The following is a 19,867-nucleotide window of genomic DNA, read 5'->3' on the forward strand; positions in this document are numbered from 1 at the left end:
GTTACGTGTTTTAGTTCTTGCTAATCCGAGGCAGGAGATGCTGTCTTTTTGGCGGTTTATTTACATTTCAAGTTATGTTGAACAGAGCTTCACACTTGCAGGTTTTTGTTTGTTTCGCTGAGAAGCTTGGGGAAACTTAGGTCCCCAACCAGGGACTGAACACAGACCCTTGGCACTGAAAGCTCAGAGTCCCACCCACTGGACCACCAGGGAATTCCCAAGAACTTCATGCTTGAAGAACCATTTGAATTGCTCTTCCAGGAACTCTCTGGGGCTTGCAGGTGCATGTCAATGAGTGCATGAGTATATGTCTGTGTGCACCCATAGCCATTTTTCTATTCTGCACTTTTAATTTTTATTTCCATTTTTAGGGGCTCTTTGTTATATCAGTGACAATACTCTTTGGTTGAGGCTTAAATTGCAAACATCTTTTGCCAATTAAACATTTAACTTTTGATTTGTGTATAGTGTTTTATTTTTTCATGCAAACACTCTTTGGATATATAGTCCAGTCCACAGAAGACTGTACCATGTTTCGTTTCATTTTGTTGGGGGGTAATGGTCTTATTTATTTATCTACGTACATTTAAATCTCTGAATCATTTGGACTCTATCCCCATGTACACTATCAGGATCAGATCCAATTTCCCTTAAATCACTGCACAACTGTTATAACAATATTTATTAAGAATTCTCGATAGTTTGAGATGCTACCATTTTATATGTAGATAAACAGATGGATGGATGGATGGATGCAGACATAGAGAAAGGTCGGTATAGATAGATAGAGCTCTTTTTATCCCTTCCACTGTTACCGCTGCTCAGTTGTGTCCGATTCTGTTGTGACCCCATGGATTGCAGTCTGCCAAGCTTCCCTGTCCATGGGATTTCTCCCAGCAAGAACACTGGCGTGGGTTGCCATTTCCTCCTCCAGGGGATATTCCCAACCCAGAGACTGAACTGGCATCTCTTGCGTCTCCTGCATTGGCAGGCAGGTTCTTTACCACTGTGCCACCTGGGAAGCCCATCTTTATCCCTAACTTTTCTAAATCTATAAATGAACTTAGGCCACTTTCTGGACTTCATGTTCTGTTCCATCCGTTTGTCAGCCTCTTCATGTACCGGTTCCACAGTGGTTTAATTACAGAGGCGTCATCAAATTCTATAATATAAGGCTACCACCACCTCATTTCCACCCAAAGGCATGAGCATTTATTTTTCATCATCTCATTTAATATTTATTTATGTACATTTTATAATTAATGTAAAATATTGATACAAAAACACACATATATAATTTACAAACAAAAACTTAAATGTTGGGACATAGTCTCGTCAAAAAAAAATAGTAGAATACAGAATTTAAAAAAAAATTGAGGATCACTGATCCAAACAGTGATTTTTGAACATTACAGCATCCTCAGACAGCTTTCGGTGGAGGGCCGGGGAGCAGCACAACAGAGCTGAGATTCTTAGGATGTCTCTAATCCTGGCATTTGCCTGATGCTGAACTATGTGATAATACCTTTGAACTAAGATGATGAGTCACCTGGATTCTGAGGAAGTTTTTTCAGTGCTACTGAGCACATCCCACAAGAAGATGTTACGGTTACTGAAGAAGAATGCCTAGGGAAACCATCTTTGGTTCGGAGATAAAGATCACTTTACCAGGCCCTGTCCTCTCATCTCTCTTCAGAAACATCTGGGATCTCTCTGGTGGTCCAGTGGCTAACACTCTGAGCTCTCAATGCAGGGGGCCCAGGTTCAATCCCTGATGAGGAACTAGATCCCACAGGCCACAATAAGAGTTCTTGTGCTGCAATGAGAAGACGCTACACGCCCCAGCTGTTTATCTGGCACAAATAAACAATAAAAACATTTACAAATAAAATAACATTAAGTGTTTGTCCCTTTGGGGACACAAACTGCTATGATATCAACTGAGTGGCAAGAGGATAGGACCATGAGGGGAAAGTCTGGAATCCCTTGCTCCAGAGAATTCTTTTAGAACTCTGTAACATCCTATGTTGTGTTTCATCTAAGGAGGTACTGTTTGATTCATGAGTTTATATCAATGCTTATCAGTTCAGGAGAAGCTTATGTGTTTTTATGATACAAGGAGGCATCAGGTAATCAGCACCTGTTCAAGGCAGACGTGTCCCTATACTTCCCAGTAACTATAGGGAGGTCACAGTTAATAAGGAAGGAGGGAGTTTGAGGAGCAGTAAAATTACACATTCATTGTTGCTGCTGTTGTTCAGTTGCCACATCCTGTCTGACTCTTTGCGACCCCACGGACTGCAGCACGCCAGGCTTCCCTGTCCTGCACTATCTCCTGGAGTTTGCACAAGTTCATGTCCATTGAGTCGGTGATGCCATCCAACCATCTCATCTCTGGTTCCCCTGCCTTTTCTAAATGCACTCATTAAGGACTATGAATTTTACATGTCTCCTGGGATTTTCATTACTAAAAAAATTTGTAGTTGTATGAAGCTAAAAGGCAAATACACAAACTCCAGGTTACTTACTTTCTTTTAACCAGTATTACTATGTGACAGCCACTATGCTGGGTTCCAGGGACACAAAGATGTGTTGTCTCTGCCCTCAGCAAACTCACAGTCCAGAGATGCAGGTGTAACATGGTAAGAGTACAGCCCAACAAGTGCTGTAGAGAAGCAGCTACATGGCAAGAGCACCAGGATTATAACCAGCAGGAGACTCCGGCTCTGAAGAATGGATGGGCTGGAAAGACTTAAAAGAAGAGGTCAGGGATTCTAGAGTTAGACCTTTAAGGGCAATTGCGTTTGGCAACATGGAGAACATTTGGACAAGGACAACAATGGTAGCAAAGATGTGCCTTGGAAAGGAGAAACATCTAACAAGGTAAAATGGCACAGAGGTTCACTCCCATACACACACTTACAGGCACTTGGGGCACAAACACAAAAGAACCTGACTTCTTCTGGCACCAAAAACATTATATGGGGTCAAAGTACAAAGATCCCACAACTCCAATCAGTTTACATAAAACTTTTAACGTATTTTTATGGAATAGCTCACTGTGCTTAGATTATTGGATTAAATAATGGAGTAATTAGTTCAGTTCAGTGGCTCAGTCGTGTCCGACTCTTTGCAACCCCATAAATCACAGCACGCCAGGCCTCCCTGTCCATCACCAACTCCCAGAGTTTACTCAAACTCATCTCCATCGAGTCAGTGATGCCATCCAACCATCTCACCCTCTGTTGTCCCCTTCTCCTCCTGCCTTCAATCTTTCCCAGCATCGGGGTCTTTACCAGTGACCAGTAATTACATTATTGGATTAAACAGATCAGTGTTTATTTACACTTGAGTCACTGTTTATTTCATGGCGTCCATTCTACTTCTGATTAAAATCCATTCCTATTTTAAAGTGCCTCTAGAGCATTTTTTTAAAATATAAACACAATTCTCTCTTTTCAAATTTAGCACTTTTCCAGTAGGTTAACGTGTTCCAATTTTATTTATGGTCATTACTTCTTTGGTCTCTTTTAAAAATAGCAGCAGCTCGCACTTGTCTGTAAATCTTAGCTGGAGCTGGTGTCTCCGCCCTGTCTGGGTGTCAGCCCTTACTCTCTTCTTTGGATTTTTTCTTTGGGTCTCCTTGGAATTCCTCTCTTTCTAGTTTTGATTACTTGTTTGGGAGTTTATTTCCCTCTGTTGTGTTATATCACTTGATTTCACTACTTCTATTTAGTGATTTTACCTAGAAGATCATCCTTACTGCATCTTGGCATAAGGTTTTTTTTTGTTTGGTTACAAAAAAGTATTGTTCTGTTTTGTTTTTAAAAAATTAATTTATATTGGAGTATAGTTACTTTACAATGCTGCTATGTTAGTTTCTGCTATACAGCAAAATGAATCAGCCACACATATACATATACCCCCTCCTTTTTGGACTTCCTACCCATTCAGGTCACCCCAGACCATTGAGGAGAGTTCCCTGTGGTACACAGGAGATTCTCATTAGTTCTACTAATGAACTATTTTATAGTACAGTATCAATAGTGTATATGTGTCAGTACTAATCTTCCAACTTCTCCCACATGCTCACCAACTGGCCCTCTCTTCTCTCGCCAGCAACTGAGTGAAAGTCGCTCAGTCGTGTCCGGCTCTTTTCAACCCCACGGACTATACAGTCCATGGAATTCTCCAGGCCAGAATACGGGAGTGGTTAGCCTTTCCCTTCTCCAGGGGATCTTCCCAACCCAGGGATCGAACTCATGTCTCTTGCATTGCAGACGGATTCTTTACCAGCTGGATCACAAGGAAAGCCCAAGGATACTGGAGTGGGTAGCCTATCCCTTCTCCAGCAGATCTTCCGGACCCAGGAATCAAACTGGGGTCTCCTGAACTGCAGGTGGATTCTTTACCAACTGAGCTATGGGTTTTTAAAAGGTCTCTTCAATATGTTATCATGATTCCCATTTGGCAACCTAGCTTTGGGTTGTGGTTTCACGCTATGTCACTTCAGTCATGTCCAACTCTTTGTGACCCCATGGACTGCAGCCTGCCAGGCTCCTCTATTCATGGGACTCTCCAGACAAGAATACTGGAGTGGCTTGCCATGCCCTCCTTCAGGGGATCTTTTAGACCCAGGGATTGAACCCAGGTCTCCTACACTGCAGCAGCAAGTTCTTTACCATTAGGGCTACCTGGAAGTCCAGGCTGTGGCTTTAGTTACAAGTAAAACCAGAATTTTGTAGGAAAGCACAGAATACTATACATAATATGATATGATTTGTTGGAACATGCAGAACATTAAGCATAGTAAAATTTGATTTTTAAAGAAATGCTACAAGTATGCTCAGATATGCTGGAACTACATTTCCCCTTATAGTTTTTCTGGAATCACATGCAACAAACTTACAAGTGGGCTACACAGTTGATGAGGAAGTAGAGAAAAGAGAACTCTTATACACTACTGTTAAGAATGGCCATTGGTACAGTCACTGTGAAAAACAGCATGGAGGTTCCTTAAAAAACTAAATACAGAGCTATCCTGTAACCCAACAATTCCACTTCAGGGTATGTATCTGAAGAAACAAAAACACTAATTCGAAAAGATACATGCACACCAATGTTCACAGCAGCACTATTTGCAACAGCCAAGATACAGAAACAACCTAGGTGTCTCTTAACAGATGAATGGATAAAGATGTGGAATGTGTATACACATGATGGAATATTACTCAGCCATAAAAAGAGAATGAAATGTCATCATTTGCAACTACAGGGGTGGACTTGGAGGGTGTTATGATTAGTGAAATAAACAGAGAAAGACAATTACTGTAGGATATCACATATACGCTATCTAAAAAAATAAAACAAACTCGTGAGTATAACAAAAAAGAAACAGACTCACAGGTATAGAGAACAAACACCAGAGGAGAGAGGTGGTTACTAGAGGAGGGAGTGACAGAAAGGGACAAGCTGGAGTAGGAGATTAAGAGGTACAAACTCCTGAGTGTAAAATAAGCCACAAGGGTATATTGCACAGCACAGGGAATACCGGCAATATGGCATAATAACTATAAATGCAGTATAACTTTTAAAAATTGTGACTGTTGTACACCTGAAACTTTTAAAATATTGTACACCAACTGTACCTCAATTAGAAAAGTAAATAAAGAAAGGGGAATGGAATAGAAGTCAAAAGGACTGGAAAATAACACTTATTTGTCATTTGACAACTTTTCTGTGATACTTGAATTCATCACATATATAAATTTTGTCAAACATGTAAGTAAGTGCATTTAACAGTGATCTACTTTCGGCTTTGGTTACGTATACCATAAAGCAAAGAGAAAATTTTTACAGTGTGAGGAAAGCTAAAACTGAAGACAGCCAGGGACTATTTTGACAAGATGTAAGCCAGCAAACTGGAAACGCTTTGCATAAAGGAGAGAGGCCAGCGAGGCTTCCTCACTCTGTATAAAGACAAATTTGTCCCAAACCATCCCTGTAAGATATTTTAAAAACTAAAACAAAACAGATTTTCCAACGAAACAAAATCCTGATGCCAAAGATATATGAGAGACAGAGAAAGAAGACCGTTCAGTTAAGGCCGAAAACTCACGTCTATTATACTCACGGGGATTCTTGCTCAGCACTTTTTGAGTCCAGACAGGGAACAGCTAAGAGAGTAGCTATTTTTTAAATCATTTAATCATTCAAGAGCACTGTATTTCCTCACGTATAGTGCACTCTTGCATGTTTCCCCACTTCCAGTTTCTTGAAGGAAATATTTGACATTTTTCTCCACAAAGTTTCTTTCCCATTGGGCTATTAATAATGTTAACAAAAGCAGAAGGAGAACCTCTGAAGATTTAGAGAAAGCAGCTGGACAGGCATAAATGACCCCTGTTTACTTAAAGTGAAGTGTTTACCTCTATTCAACAGTTTTAGGGAATTTCCAGGAGTTAAAGTATGCTTTGAACCAGGACTCTTCAAATTCTACCCCTTAGAACATTATAGAGTTCTGCAGGAGCTGTTTCCTAAAAATGTTCTTTACATCGTTATTTTTTAATTGACACATGGTTGACTTCTAATGTTGTGTTAGTTTCAGGTATACAACAAAGTGAACATATCTCCATCTATTCTTTTTCAGATTCTTTTCCATTATAGGTTATTACAACATACTGAATATAGTTCCCTGTGTTATATGGTGGGTCCTTGTTTATTTTTTATATAGCAGTGTGTATCTATTAATTCTGAACTCCTAATTTATCCCTCCCCATCCTTCCCTTTTAGTAACCACAAGTTTGTTTTCTATGTCTGTGAGTCTATTTCTGTTTTGTAAATTTAGGATTCCACATACAACTGATATTATATGATATTTATCTTTCTCTGTCTGACTTCATTTAGTATAATAATCCCTAAGGTCCATTCATGTTTCTGCAAATGTCATTATTTCATTCTTTTTACGGCTCAGTAACATTTCATTGCATGTATGGACCATCTCATCTTTGTCCATTTGCCTGTCAATGGATGTTTTGGTTGCTTCCATGTCTCGGCTCTTGTAAACAATGCTGCAGTGAACAAATGCGGAGTGTATTTCTTTTCAAATTAGAGTTTGTCTTTTCCTGATCTGTGCCCAATAGTGGGATTGCTGGTAGTTCTATATTTTTTTAAGGAACCTCCGTACTGTTCTCCACAGTGACTCCACCAAACTGCATTCCCACCAGCAACGGAGAAGGGTTCCATTTCAGGGAGTAGCTCTTGACCTACTTCATAGGTTCAGGATACGGTTTTGCTTCTCTGCTCATGAAACATAGGAAAACCCAAACTGCAGAACATTTCTGATCTACTTACTGGTTTGAAGATTCTGAGTAGGGTTTGGGGTTCGGTCGGCAGTCCTTCATTTGAACACACACATCCTCCCTCTCTCTCTCTCTCTCTGTCTCTCTCTGTCTCTCTCTCTGTCTCTCTCTCTCTGTCTCCCTCTCTGTCTCTCATGCAGACACTCACCCTCTTAGTAATACAGAAAGCCACTCTTCTTCCCATCACATTTGATCAAATCACCCTTCTAAGGGTGATAACTTGGGGAAACTCTAAAAATACTTAAAAAAAATCCTAATGGGAGACAAACTCAGGCAGTGGAAAAGAGAACAACATTGAAAGAAGAGACATATTACTGGTAACCCAAGGAGCTACTGTTTTATGTTTATACATAAACATGTATATATGTTTATGTTTATACAAACTGAACAAAAAGTTGGAAACACCTGCAGTATATATGATTTTTTTTCAATCCCTTAAAAACCAAAGAGCAGTTTTCTTCAAATCCCTTATTCAATTGAATAAACTACATTTCAAATAATCAAACCATTTTCTGTGGGTACCTGTACATGGTTAACAATATATGACTGTGTATGTATATATTTCAGTAACCGACGTAAAAGACATACTTAGGACCTTCGCTGATGGCTCAGTGATGAATTCACCTGCCAACAGAGGAGACATGGGTTCGATCCCTCATCAGAGATGATGCCGTATGCTGCAGGGCAACTAAGCCCCTGCACCCCAAGTACTGACCCTGTGCTCTAGAGCCGGGAGGCACAACTACGGAAGCCCACTCACCCTAGAGCCCTTGCTCTGCAACAAGGAAACTCTTGTTGCCATGGCAACGAGAAGTTTTACGCACCGCAACTCGAGAAAAGTTCAAGCAGCAACAAAGACTCAGCACAACCAGCTATATAGATAAATACTTTTTAAAAAAGACATACTTGGCAAGTAATTGTCTGGACCACTCCGACTGCATCCAACTGGTCTCCCCACGTCTACTCCCCACCTACCCTATTCTGCCCATTCTTCGTCTTCCACCCACTGTGTTCTCTTTCTGAAATGCAAATCTGACTGACATTCAGTGTTCAAAAGCCTTTGCTGGCTTCTCCTTGCTATAAATTCAAAATCCTAAATGTGTGCGTCCACCTCCACCTGCTGCCTCTCACCTCGTTGCTGTCCACACTCTGGCCCTACGCAACTTCTTTTATTCTTCCACCTTCTTTCTTCTCACTCTCCCCCAAGGACACCTGTGCGTGTATGTCGTTGGCTCTATTGGTCTCTTCCATCGTCTTTACCCAGTTACAGTAGGACCCTTCATAGATATAGAGATGAATGTGTGTGTGTGTTGTAATAAAACTTTAAAAAATACTCCAATTTTTTTTTTTACATTTTAAAGTTTTTATCTAGCTATTTTACTTTATTCTATTTTTTAGCCATGATGTGCAGCATGGAGCATCTTAATTCCCTGACCAAGGATCAAAGCTTTGCCCCCTGCAATGACAGCACAGAGTCTTAACCACTGAACCACCAGGGAAGCCCTTAAAATAAATTCTTAAAATAATGAAAGTAAATGAAACTTACTGCTTCACTCAAAGCTGTTTAAACTAGTAAACTGCTTATGAAACAGCCTAGTTTTTGTCTATGACTCTCAAAAATGTCAGAAATCCATTATGAGCGATAATATGAATGCTTAACTTCATGGCCCCCCAAATCTAACAGTAATAACAGTACCTGTTTTTTTAAGTGCGTTACACGTGTGGACACGTTTCTTTCTCCCTCATCCTCTATGAGGTTATCGGTACTGTTATTGGAATTATCACTATTACAGATGAGTCAGCTGATGCACAAAAAGTCAAGTGAACTTGTACAAGGTCAAAGAGCTAGTAAACGAACAGAGCTCAGCATTAGAGCACACGCTCTTTACCAGTACACTATGCCGTCTGAAATACAGCCCCCAAAATGCAAATATATAAGCAGCAATATAATTTAAAGAGGCTTTCCTGATGGCTCAGTTGGTAAAGAATCTGCCTGCAGTGCAGGAGACCCCACTTTGACTCCTGGGTTGGGAAAATCCGCTGGAGAAGGCATAGGCTACCCACTCCAGTATTCTTGGGGCTCCCTTGTGGCTCAGCTGGTGAAGAATCTGCCTGCAATGTGGGATGCCTGGGTTCGATCCCTGGGTTGGGAAGATCCCCTGGAGAAGGGGAAGGCTACCCACTCCAGTATTCTGCCTTGGAGAATTCCATGAACTGAATAGTCCATGGGGTTGCAAAGAGTTGCAAAGAGTACATGCTCTTTACTAGTACACTATGCCATCTGAAATACAACTCCCAAAATGCAAATATAGAAGCAGCAATATAATTGAAAAGGAAGAGTTATGGTCGCTCCATAGGTTCTAGAATGTTCTTGGCCACAGCACTGATTTCACACATCCTGATTTTGGTTGGTGTGGTAGAGAGAATAATGGCCCCCCAAAAGGCATCCACACCCTAAATCCAGAAACCTATAAATATGTTACTTTACTTGGTAAATAGGAAATAAGGTTGTAGATGGCATTAGTCACTAACTAGCTGCCCTTGAGATGAGTAGATTATTCTAGATTTCCCAGGAGGGCCTGATATAATTTTAAGGATCCTTTTAAGTGGAAGGGGCTTCCCAGGTGGCACAGTGGTATAGAAACTGCCTGCCAATGCAGGAGATGCAGGAGACTCAAGTTCGACCCCTGGGTTGGGAAGATCCTCTGGATTAGGAAATGGCAACCTGTTTCAGCATTCTTGCCTGGAAAAGTCCATGGACAGAGGAGCCTGGTGGGCTACAGTCCAGGAGGCCACAAGCTGAGCGACTGAGCATGCACACACATAAATGGAAGAAGGAGGTAGAAGAGAGAGAACCAGAGATATGGCGGCCTGGCATTGCTGGCTTTGCATCGGGAGGAATGGGGCCATGGCTTGCCTCTAGAAGCTAGAAAAGGCACAGAAACAGGTTCTCTCTAGAAACTCTGGAAGGAGCACTACCTCTCCCATACCTTGATTTTAGCCCAGGGAGACTTATTTCATACTTTTGACCTCTAGAACTTTAAGATAAAAAGTTGATGTTGTATTAAATGTATGATAATTTATTTTTGTGGCAATAATAAACTAATATAGTTAGGCTGTTTTTCTGAGTTCTGACCTCAGAAACAACTTCCAAGAAACTAGTGCCCAGTTTTAAGTTTTCTCTTTTTGCCAGAGAAAGCACTTGACCCAAATTCTGATTCCTCTTTTCCACCCTCCCCCTCATCTTCTTCAAAACATCAGTCTGGCAATACAGGTAGCCTGGAGTATTGGCTGAGCGGTGCTGTCACTACATTGCTGAGATGTAAAGAAATGTTATTTTAAACAATGGCTTTTATAGATTTCTGCTGGTGTGACTTTAACAAACACAGCAGCTCTTGCCTCTGTGGTCTAATACATCTTCTCCACCAAAGAGACCCACTGGAGGAAGCTGATGTGATAGAAACCATGGGCAGAGCAAATATATGTGCATTCATACGGGCTCCTCTCCTTGAGCTGCTCCTGAAAGGGACAGTGAAGGTCACTCAGTTGTGTGCAATTCTTTGTGACCCCATGGACCTCTCCAGGCTAGAATACTGGAGTGGGTAGCCTTCCCCTTCTCCAGGGGATCTTCCCGATCCAGGGATTGAACCCAGGTCTCCTGTACTGCAGGCGGATTCTTTACCAGCTGAGCCACAAGGGAAGCCCAAGAATACTGGAGTGGATAGCCTATCCCTTCTCCAGTGGATCTTCCAGATCCAGGAATCGAACTGGGGTCTCCTGCATTGCAGGCAGATTCTTTACCAACTGAGCTATGAGGAAAGCCCTAGGGAGGGATAAATGAGTGTCCTCAGCCATAGGGAACTCAATGTTCTCTTTACGCTGACATTTTTGCTTTTGACCTCTCCCTTTCTAATGTCGCTTGTTACAGTACTGAAATGGTTATCAGGTCTACCAGCAAGCCCAATATGGCCTTTGCGTTCATCTTGACTATGCCAAGATGGAACCAGTTCTCCTCGGCAAACTGATTATGATGTTTTGTTCTTGGCAGTGTTGACAGAGGGCAGAATTTTCCTGGCACTGGTTTCCTGGAGTGCTGTTTTGGGTCAGTTCCACCATAAAACAGAACCTTATAATTTTGCAGAAGGTACAAACCTCTCTCTCCCTCCACTGTCCTATCAGTTGGTAAGAGATTAGAGACTCAGACCAAGTTGCCTGGCTTGGGTTCCAGTCTAGATCTGAGGACCGTCTTCTCTAGCTGTGTAGAGTCAAGAACAGCACACTGCTCTCATTCACACTCAACTCCTTGTCTTAATCGTTACCTCAGACAACTCTGACATCTCACCTCCTTGGAATAAATTAGAGCTTAATGATTAATAATGCAATCATTAATTCTATCCATATATTTCTTCCACTCACTCCATATGTCTTCCCATTTAATTGATGTATATTTATATACCATCAACCAAGCACTTTGCTCAGCACTGGACATATAGTGGTGAGCAAACATCAAGAAATGTCTTCCCTCGTGGAGCTTCCATTTTAGTGGGAAAGCAAAATATAATTCAACTAAATGCACAAATAAATGTCCATTTATCAACAGGTACACTGAAATTAAAATTTAAAAAACAGCAATGACAACAAAAATCAATCCTCCTGACTACCAGAAAAGAAACAAATACTGACAGACAGAAGTAAAAGGAAAGAATGGGAATGAGCAAGATATTGTGCAGAATAGGGCTGAGACAAAAGAGTGGTACAGTCATATCTGTGATGAATACAAAGAAGCTGAATATATAAACACAGCATAAGGAATCCACTATCTTTTCTTGAATGAAGGTAGCAAAAAAGGGTCAAGTACTCGAGAAAATGAAAGGAGTGAAGGCCAGTTATCTATGGAACAAATTCTCTGATATTCAAATCTCAGTTCCATCTCTTTCCAGCCTAAGTAAGTGAGCTTAGACAAGTAATTTAGCTTTTCTGAGCTTTAGGGACCCTTTCTATAAGTTGAAGATATGTTCTATCTCACGCATTTGTTGAGAACTTAAAAAGAGAGCATATACAAGGAAGTCCTAGGAACAGTGTTACTGTTCCTTCAGGACAGATTTAGCCTTCAGTACAGTTTTGGGGGCCTTCCCTGGTGGCTCAGGGGTAAAGAAACCGCCTGCCAATTCAGGAGTCATGGGTTCCATCCCTGGGTCAAGAATATCCCCTGGAGAAGGAAATGGCAACCAGCTCCAGTATCCTTGCCTGGGAAATCCCATGGACAGAGGAGCCTGGCAGGCTACAGTCCATGGGGTCGAAAAGAGTTGGACAAAACTTATCAATTGAACAACAACAATAGTTTTTGAATCTGGAGGTGAAACCTGAGTCAAAAAATCATAAATAGGATAGTGGAGTGAAACTTAGTCTCAAAGAACATTCTTATTTTTTCCTAAACATTCTAAAAGCAATGAGTGTACATAGTACCAGATCTTGGTTTCTAATGCCGTTCTCCAATCCAGGAACCAGGGATCCCTGGAGCAATGGCTAATTCTGGAACTGAAGCAGAAAATGTACAGGATCAGCCTGGAGCATTCTGTGGTACTAGAAAGAAAGAAAGTGCTAAAAACAAACAAACAAAAACACATACATACACAATGATGAGGGGATGTCAAAGGGATATAGGAACCAATTTAAAGAACTCTCAATGGCCAAAGTTGGACAATTTAGATTGTAAAAAAATAAATAAAATACTACTGGACTATACCAGGTTCAATGCATGAGACAGGGTGCTCAGGGCTGCTACACTGGGATGACTCAGAGGGATGGGATGGGGAGACAGGTGGGAGGGGGGTTCAGGATGGGGAACACATGTACACCCATGGCTGATTCATGTCAATGTATGGCAAAACCACTACAACATTATAAAGCAATTAGCCTCCAATTAAAATAAATAAACTTTTTTAAAAACTACTGGATTATAATCCAAAGTGCAAAATAAATATTGATAAGCCTATACTGATGTAAAAATGAATGGATGAATGAATGGAGGAAGGGGGAGAGACACATCTTTCAAGCAGAATTTATTATGGAGCTACTCCACTCTCAAGGAAGTAGAATATAACTCTTCTTCCTTAGGTGTGGGTTGCACACAGTGACTTCCTTCCAAAAAATACAGTGAGGAAGTGGGGTGAGGGGAAGTTAACCTATATCATGTATTACCTCAGCCAGGTGATTGATAAAGGTTAACTCCAACAGTGATAAGTCATGTTCCCAGGATGTACCTTTGATATGATGTGATGCAAATCATACTTTACCTCGGATATCTTCCTCCCACAACCCATAAACCCAGTCTAGTCATAAGAAAAGTGTCAGAGAAATACCAGTTGAGGGACATTCTACAGAATATTTCACCAATACTCCTCAAACATGTTAAGGTAACAAAAAACACAAGGGAAGTCTGAGAAACTGCTACAGCTAAGAGGAGCCTAAGAACACAAGACTACTAAATGTACTGCGGTGTCCTCGATGGGCTCCTGGAACAGAAAGGGACATTAGGGAAGAATGAAGAAAGTCTGAATAAAGTGTGGACTTCGGTTCATAACAATGTATCAATACAGATTCTGTAACTGTGTAACTGATTCTGTAACACTAATGTAAAATATTAATAATAGGGAGAAGTGGGTGCGGTCTCTAGGGGAATTCCCTATACCACCTTTGCAATTTTTCTTTAAGTCTAAACTACTGTAAAATTTTAAAACAAAATAAAACATTCTTGCAATACCAGGCCTTTGGCATCCCAGGAACAATACAAAAAAGATCCCTGCACACTTTCAAATTAATCCCCTATAGGAGTCAGGATTAGACAGGCCAATGTGTTAGCTTTACTCAAAGCTTGTAAAAGAGCTTATTTTGCTTATTCATCTAAGCCTGTGTTTGCCTCTGGGTTATTTCTTGACTCCAATTTCAAATTTAGGGTGTACTGTTTCTATTTTGATTACTGTATAGGAATACCAGAGTAAAACCATTTTCTCTGTTTTTAATTACTGATCATTCTAAAGTCAATCCTTTGACTTGAAATTTAAGACTGTCAGTGAAATATATAATTATCCTGGTGGTTTTGTTACAGTTCCTCCAGCCTGGCTCTTTGTTGCCTTTTGGCATTAGTGATTTTTCTCTCTGTGTGCTCAACATGACACCAATTGATATCTCAAAATCGCATGATGGTTTTATTGTGAAGCTTTGACTTTCTGGTTTGATTTTCTATATGTAAGTCAGACATGTCCCTTCACTGAGACAACTTGCACCTTCTTCCCCAATAAGAGACAAAAACTCACATCAGGTTGAGCTGAGCAACTCAGGCAATGAGGGTGTGAGATTAAAGTCATTATATTATGTTATTAAACACTCATCCTGAAGGTTATTTTAAGTATTCTATTACCAGAACTTGAATAGCAACAATAATAATCCATCCCATTAAAAATAAATAAAAGGACACGAAAAAGAAAGAAAAACCAAAAAAGGAAAAACCGAAGAAACCGGAAAACTTCGTTGCCTAAGTGCTTAAGATCTATTGCAATTTCCTCCATTTTTCTAAAAAGTTAATGGGAGGAAAACAAAATAATAGGAGATATTGCCAGAATTTTAAATCTTATGAGCCCAGGATCCATAACAATCCTGTTTAGAACCATCCTGTGAAATTGGCTTTGGGACGTCCCCGCGCCACTCGATCATCCAGCTTCTGTAACTTTCTAACAACCATCCCGCTGGAAATCCCCTAAGGACACAGCAGCTGATCGGGGCGCTCAGACCAGACTTCTCTAACCGAATGAAGATGTGCAGGTGGAGCGGATAAAAGTAATTCTATTTCAGCAGCCAGGAATTCCCCCCCACCACGCGCCCCCAAGTGCACTGCATATTACCGCCACAAATGGGACCTTCAGACGCCAAGAAAACTCTAACACTGCCCCCAGCTCTGGTACTTAGAGTGTGGCCGGCCCCTGCCTCCGAGTGATGATGCCATCTTGGGATCTTAGCATCTCGTAAGGAGTTAGAGAGTTCTGCATTCTGTTCACGTCCCTGTGTCTAAAAACTTAACCCAACTTTTCCAGAATATGAGAACCTGCTGGTGTGGACCCTTAATTTTCTCTAACTAGTTCAAATCAGATACTATTTAGAATAAACAGAAGACCTCCGAACTCCCCCCCTACCCCCGCCCCAGCAGGCACCCCAAATTCTGGCTCTCTGGGTGTGAAATCAGACGCCCCGAGGCAGACCTTTCCGTTCGAGGTCCCGGGGACAGTCCTCCGCCAGGACCAGGTCTAGGGGCTGAAGACTGGGGGAAGCTGGTCTCAGCAGGATTGGGTGGGAGGGTAGAGGTACCCCAGCAACTTACAGTCCAGGGCGACCACCAGGTAGCGCAGCAGGAGGAGCAGGAGGTGGTGGCGGCTCCTCCTCGCCATCTTCGTGGGGGTCGGGAGCTGGCGGCTCCTCGGAAGCTGAGGGTCCCGGCGGCGGGAGCGCGGGAGGCCGGCCGGGGGGTGGTGGTGGCGGTCGCCGGACTCCTCGCGGCGGGAGGGGAGCGCGGCGCGCAGCGGAGCGGAGCGGGCGGACCCTGATGGGATGTCAGTTTCCCCCTTCCAGGGGCGCCCGCTCCGCGCGCAGCCCAGAGGCGGTTCTGGTCTAGCCCGGGGCCTGCGGGGGTCTGGGCACTTCTGTTTTGGAGGGGGCGCGGGGAGAGGTAGGGAGGCGGAGGGAGCCGGACGAGATGCCGGCTGGCTCCTAATGAGGGGGCCGGAGGAGGCAGGCGGGGAGCGGAAGGGAAGCCCTGGCGGGGCGTCCCCCGCCCCCGCGCCGCCGAGCTTGATCGGCTTTGTGTCGGGTCCCGGCGCGGGGCTGCCAGCTGTCCCCGGGGCGCGGAGCCCGGGCGCGGGAGGCGCTGGCCGCGGGCGCGGGGGTGGGGCGCGGGGGAGGTTTGCGGTGGGTGGGTGGGGGTGTGGTGCTCCGCCCGCCGCGCTCAGACTCCCCGTTCACCCTTCTTGGCACCAAACTTCTTTGGAGGGGGTAGTGCGGTTTCAGCCTAGGGGTGGGGATTTGGGGAAATTTTCTGGCCAACCCGCGAAGCTGAGCGGGGAGGTGCTCCGGCTACAAGGGGTTCGCCGGCTCCGCCTTGGAGGCTAAGGCGGAGGCGATGCGGGGAGGGGCGGGGCGGGGGGGGGGGAGGGAGGCGGTGGCAAGCGGGTAAAAAAAAAAAAATCGATCAAGACGAGCTGGCAGGCAGGACTGAGATTTTAGTAATCGTCTTGGCCTCGTCTCAGTGGAAGCTTTGTGCTTCTTGGAGGCTGAGGGTGTGTTTTGTGTTCTTTGCCTTTGCCGTGTCAGAGTTAGAAGTTCATCTAACGGTGTGAAATATTTATCATGTTTCTTTGCAGTTATATAACTGCCGCCTGTGGAGTTTTCCACATGTTAAAACTCTACAGCTGCCCTTTGTCAGGTTTATTTTTGGTCTACGGTGCTTTTTAAAAGGGAGACCCATTATGCATGCTCTGTTGCGTGTTTTTAAATTGACCGGCACTTGTAGTGTTCAGGGTACAAGGGCTAAACAGGCAATTTTTCTATTTCCTCTCAGGGACCAGAAATGTCTGATGCATTCAACAATATTGACAGGTCAGTATTCCCAAGAGAAGAAATTGTTACACATGTTGCTTTTTTTTTTAACGTAGAATAACGAATTAAGTTCTGTATAGAAGACAGTTGATTTAGTGGTGTGCACACGAAGAATCGAGTTAGCTCAGGGACAAAGGCAACCAGAGTTGAGATATGCAGAGCTGTGAGGAATGAGGCATCTCTGCTGTTTCCTCGGTGACGGCGATGGAAGCTTAATGCCCATGGCGGGAGAGGGGCAGAGGACCCAGAAAGGAAAGTCAAAGTGGCGAAAATGTGAGAGCCATACTCCAGTCAAGCAAAGAAAAACAGGCTCGTGCATGTTTTTCTGGGCAGTAACAAAAAAGATGCGATGTTTTACAAGAAAATTTGTTGGCACCCTCTTTTCTCATTCTTGCCACAACTGTCTCTTTTGCCCCTCCCTAAAGATACACACACCAAAAAAGGAATCCTTTTTTTAAAAAGAAATGCTGTCACCTCCTATGTGAATAATTGATTAATTCAGTTCTCTGTCATCCAGTCAAATGAAAGTGACTCACTCGTGTCCGACTCTTTGTCACCCTGTATACTGTATGATGCCAGGTTCCTCTGTCCAAGGGATTCTCCAGGCAAGAATATTGGATTGGGTTGCCATACCTGCCTCCAAGGGATCTTCTCAGAGGGAATCTTCCTGACTCAGGGATGGAATCAAGGTCTCCTGCATTGCAGGCAGATTCTTCACCATCTGAGCCACCAGGGAAGCCCCAGTCACCCCCAGTCAAGACATTTATCAGATAGCTACATTGATGCTGGTGGACAGTGAACAAGATCAAGTCTTTGGTGCTAATGAGCTCACAGTCTTAAGGAAAAAAAGTCCCAAGACTAGGCAGTGAGTCCCATCTGGGAAGACCTCTAATACCACATCATGTGTTCCCTGGGAGAAAATAGTAACAGTTTCTTAATGAGTGCTTTCTCAGCAGTGGAGTCTGAATAGTGCAGTATCTAATCCTCCAACAACTCTGTAAGAGAGAAAATAGTATCATTCCCACTTTACAGATGACAAGACCAGGCAAAGAGATGCTAAACAGCTTGTTCAAGATTAAGGATAAGGAGATGTTCTACACTGGGGATGCCTGTAGGGCATATAATAACCATTGCACACCCTTTCATATATGCTTTATTAGGCATAGAAAGTTGGGACCAATTTTGAAAGGGAGGAAGGAAGGGAAGGACATTCTAGGCAAAGAGAAGGATCAAAAGCTGAGAAAGCTAAATATTATGACTTGTTTAGGAAAAGCAAGTTTATAAGGAGTTAGAGTAGAACGTGGAATGGGGGCAAGGGAGTTGGCAGAAAAGTTGAAAAGACCACTGGATTACGTGTCATTCAATGTCCTACTATAGACTCTAGAGCTTCGTTATTGTTGTTCAGTCGCTAAGCCGTGTCGATTCTTTATCCTGTGGATAAAGAGCTTTTTGAAAGCACTAGGATAGGATATAAAATAATCCATATTTTAGAACTGTGCTGTCCAAATATGGTAGCCTCTAGATTCACATGGCTATATAAATTTGAATTCTATTAAATTAAAAATCCAGTTCTCCAGTCACACTTGCCACATTTGAAGTTCTCAATAGTCAAAGCTATGGTTTTTCCAGTAGTCTTGTATGGATGTGAGAGTTGGACCATAAAGAAGAGTAAGAGTGCTGAAGAACTGATGCTTTTGAGCTGTGATGTTGGAGAAGACTCTTGAGAGTCCCTTGGACTGCAAGGAGATTGAGCTAGTCAATCCTAAAGGAAATCAACCCCTTAAATATTCATTGGAAGGACTGATGCTGAAGCTCCCATACCTGTCCACCTGACGCAAACAGTTGACTCATTGGATAAGACCCTGATGTTGGGAAAGATTGAAGGCAGGAGGAGAAGGGAGCAACAAAGAATGAGATGGTTGAATGACATCACCAACTCAATGGACAGGAATTTGAGCCAACTCTGGGAGACAGTGAAGGACAGGGAAGCCTGCGTGCTACAGTCCATGAGCGACTGCTGGACAAGACTGAGCAACTGAACGACAATAGCCACCTGGGGGTAGGGTGTACCCTCATTGATAATGCAGATACACAGCATGCCCATTGCTGCAGAATGCTCTATAAGACTTAGGTGTCTTAGAATGATGAGCCAGGATATATAAGCCTTTTCGCTGGAAAAAAACAGCAGATCAGTAGGAACAGTTGACAGTAGCCGAACATCAAAAGGAAAAGGTGCTGCTAATCACAAAAACAGACATCTCAAGTTAATGATTTTACTGCTTTTCTATGTACAGGAAGATTAAGAGTCAGAGTTCATTGAAATCATTCCTTTGATACGCATCAACTATCTAAGGTCTGTATCCTGTTTTTCTCCACCCTGAATTCCCCTCAGGGTGCACCACTGGGGGAGGCTACAGTGACTGATGGCTTGAGCAGTATTCTTTGTTTACTGAAATGGCAGGCAACCTTTCTTTGTCCACAGTCCAAACCTCTAGAATATACAGTCACAAAAAATGAACTCAAGCTGTGGACTCTGGGTGATTGTGATGCGTCAGTGTAGGTTCATCCGTTGTAGCAAATGTGTCATTCTGGTGGAGACACTGATCGAGGCGGAGGCTGTGATGCACTGGGGGCAGAGGGAGATGTGGAAAATCTCTGTACCTTCTGCTTAACTTTGTTTTGAATCTAAAACCTGAAAAGTGTCACCCCACTCCAGTACTCTTGCCTGGAAAATCCCATGGACGGAGGAGCCTGGTAGGCTGCAGTCCATGGGGTCGCTAAGAGTCAGACATGACTGAGCGACTTCACTTTCACTTTTCACTTTCATGCATTGGAGAAGGAAATGGCAACCCACTCCAGTG

General features: G+C 42.9%; 1 protein-coding gene across 1 annotated transcript in view; it reads right to left on the minus strand.

Annotated features, from left to right (window-relative positions):
• JAM2 (junctional adhesion molecule 2) overlaps positions 1-16,244 on the minus strand; it is an 80,016-nt gene extending 63,772 nt beyond the window's left edge. Inside the window, exon 1 of the mRNA XM_052638096.1 lies at positions 15,736-16,244. Within this exon, the coding sequence (XP_052494056.1) occupies positions 15,736-15,802 (67 nt within the window). The 5' untranslated portion in view covers positions 15,803-16,244. The remainder of the gene's footprint in view (positions 1-15,735) is intronic.
• Between the last annotated feature and the right edge of the window lie 3,623 nt (positions 16,245-19,867).

This window comes from Budorcas taxicolor, chromosome 1 (assembly GCF_023091745.1).
Source record: "Budorcas taxicolor isolate Tak-1 chromosome 1, Takin1.1, whole genome shotgun sequence".
Classification (NCBI taxonomy): domain Eukaryota; kingdom Metazoa; phylum Chordata; class Mammalia; order Artiodactyla; family Bovidae; genus Budorcas; species Budorcas taxicolor.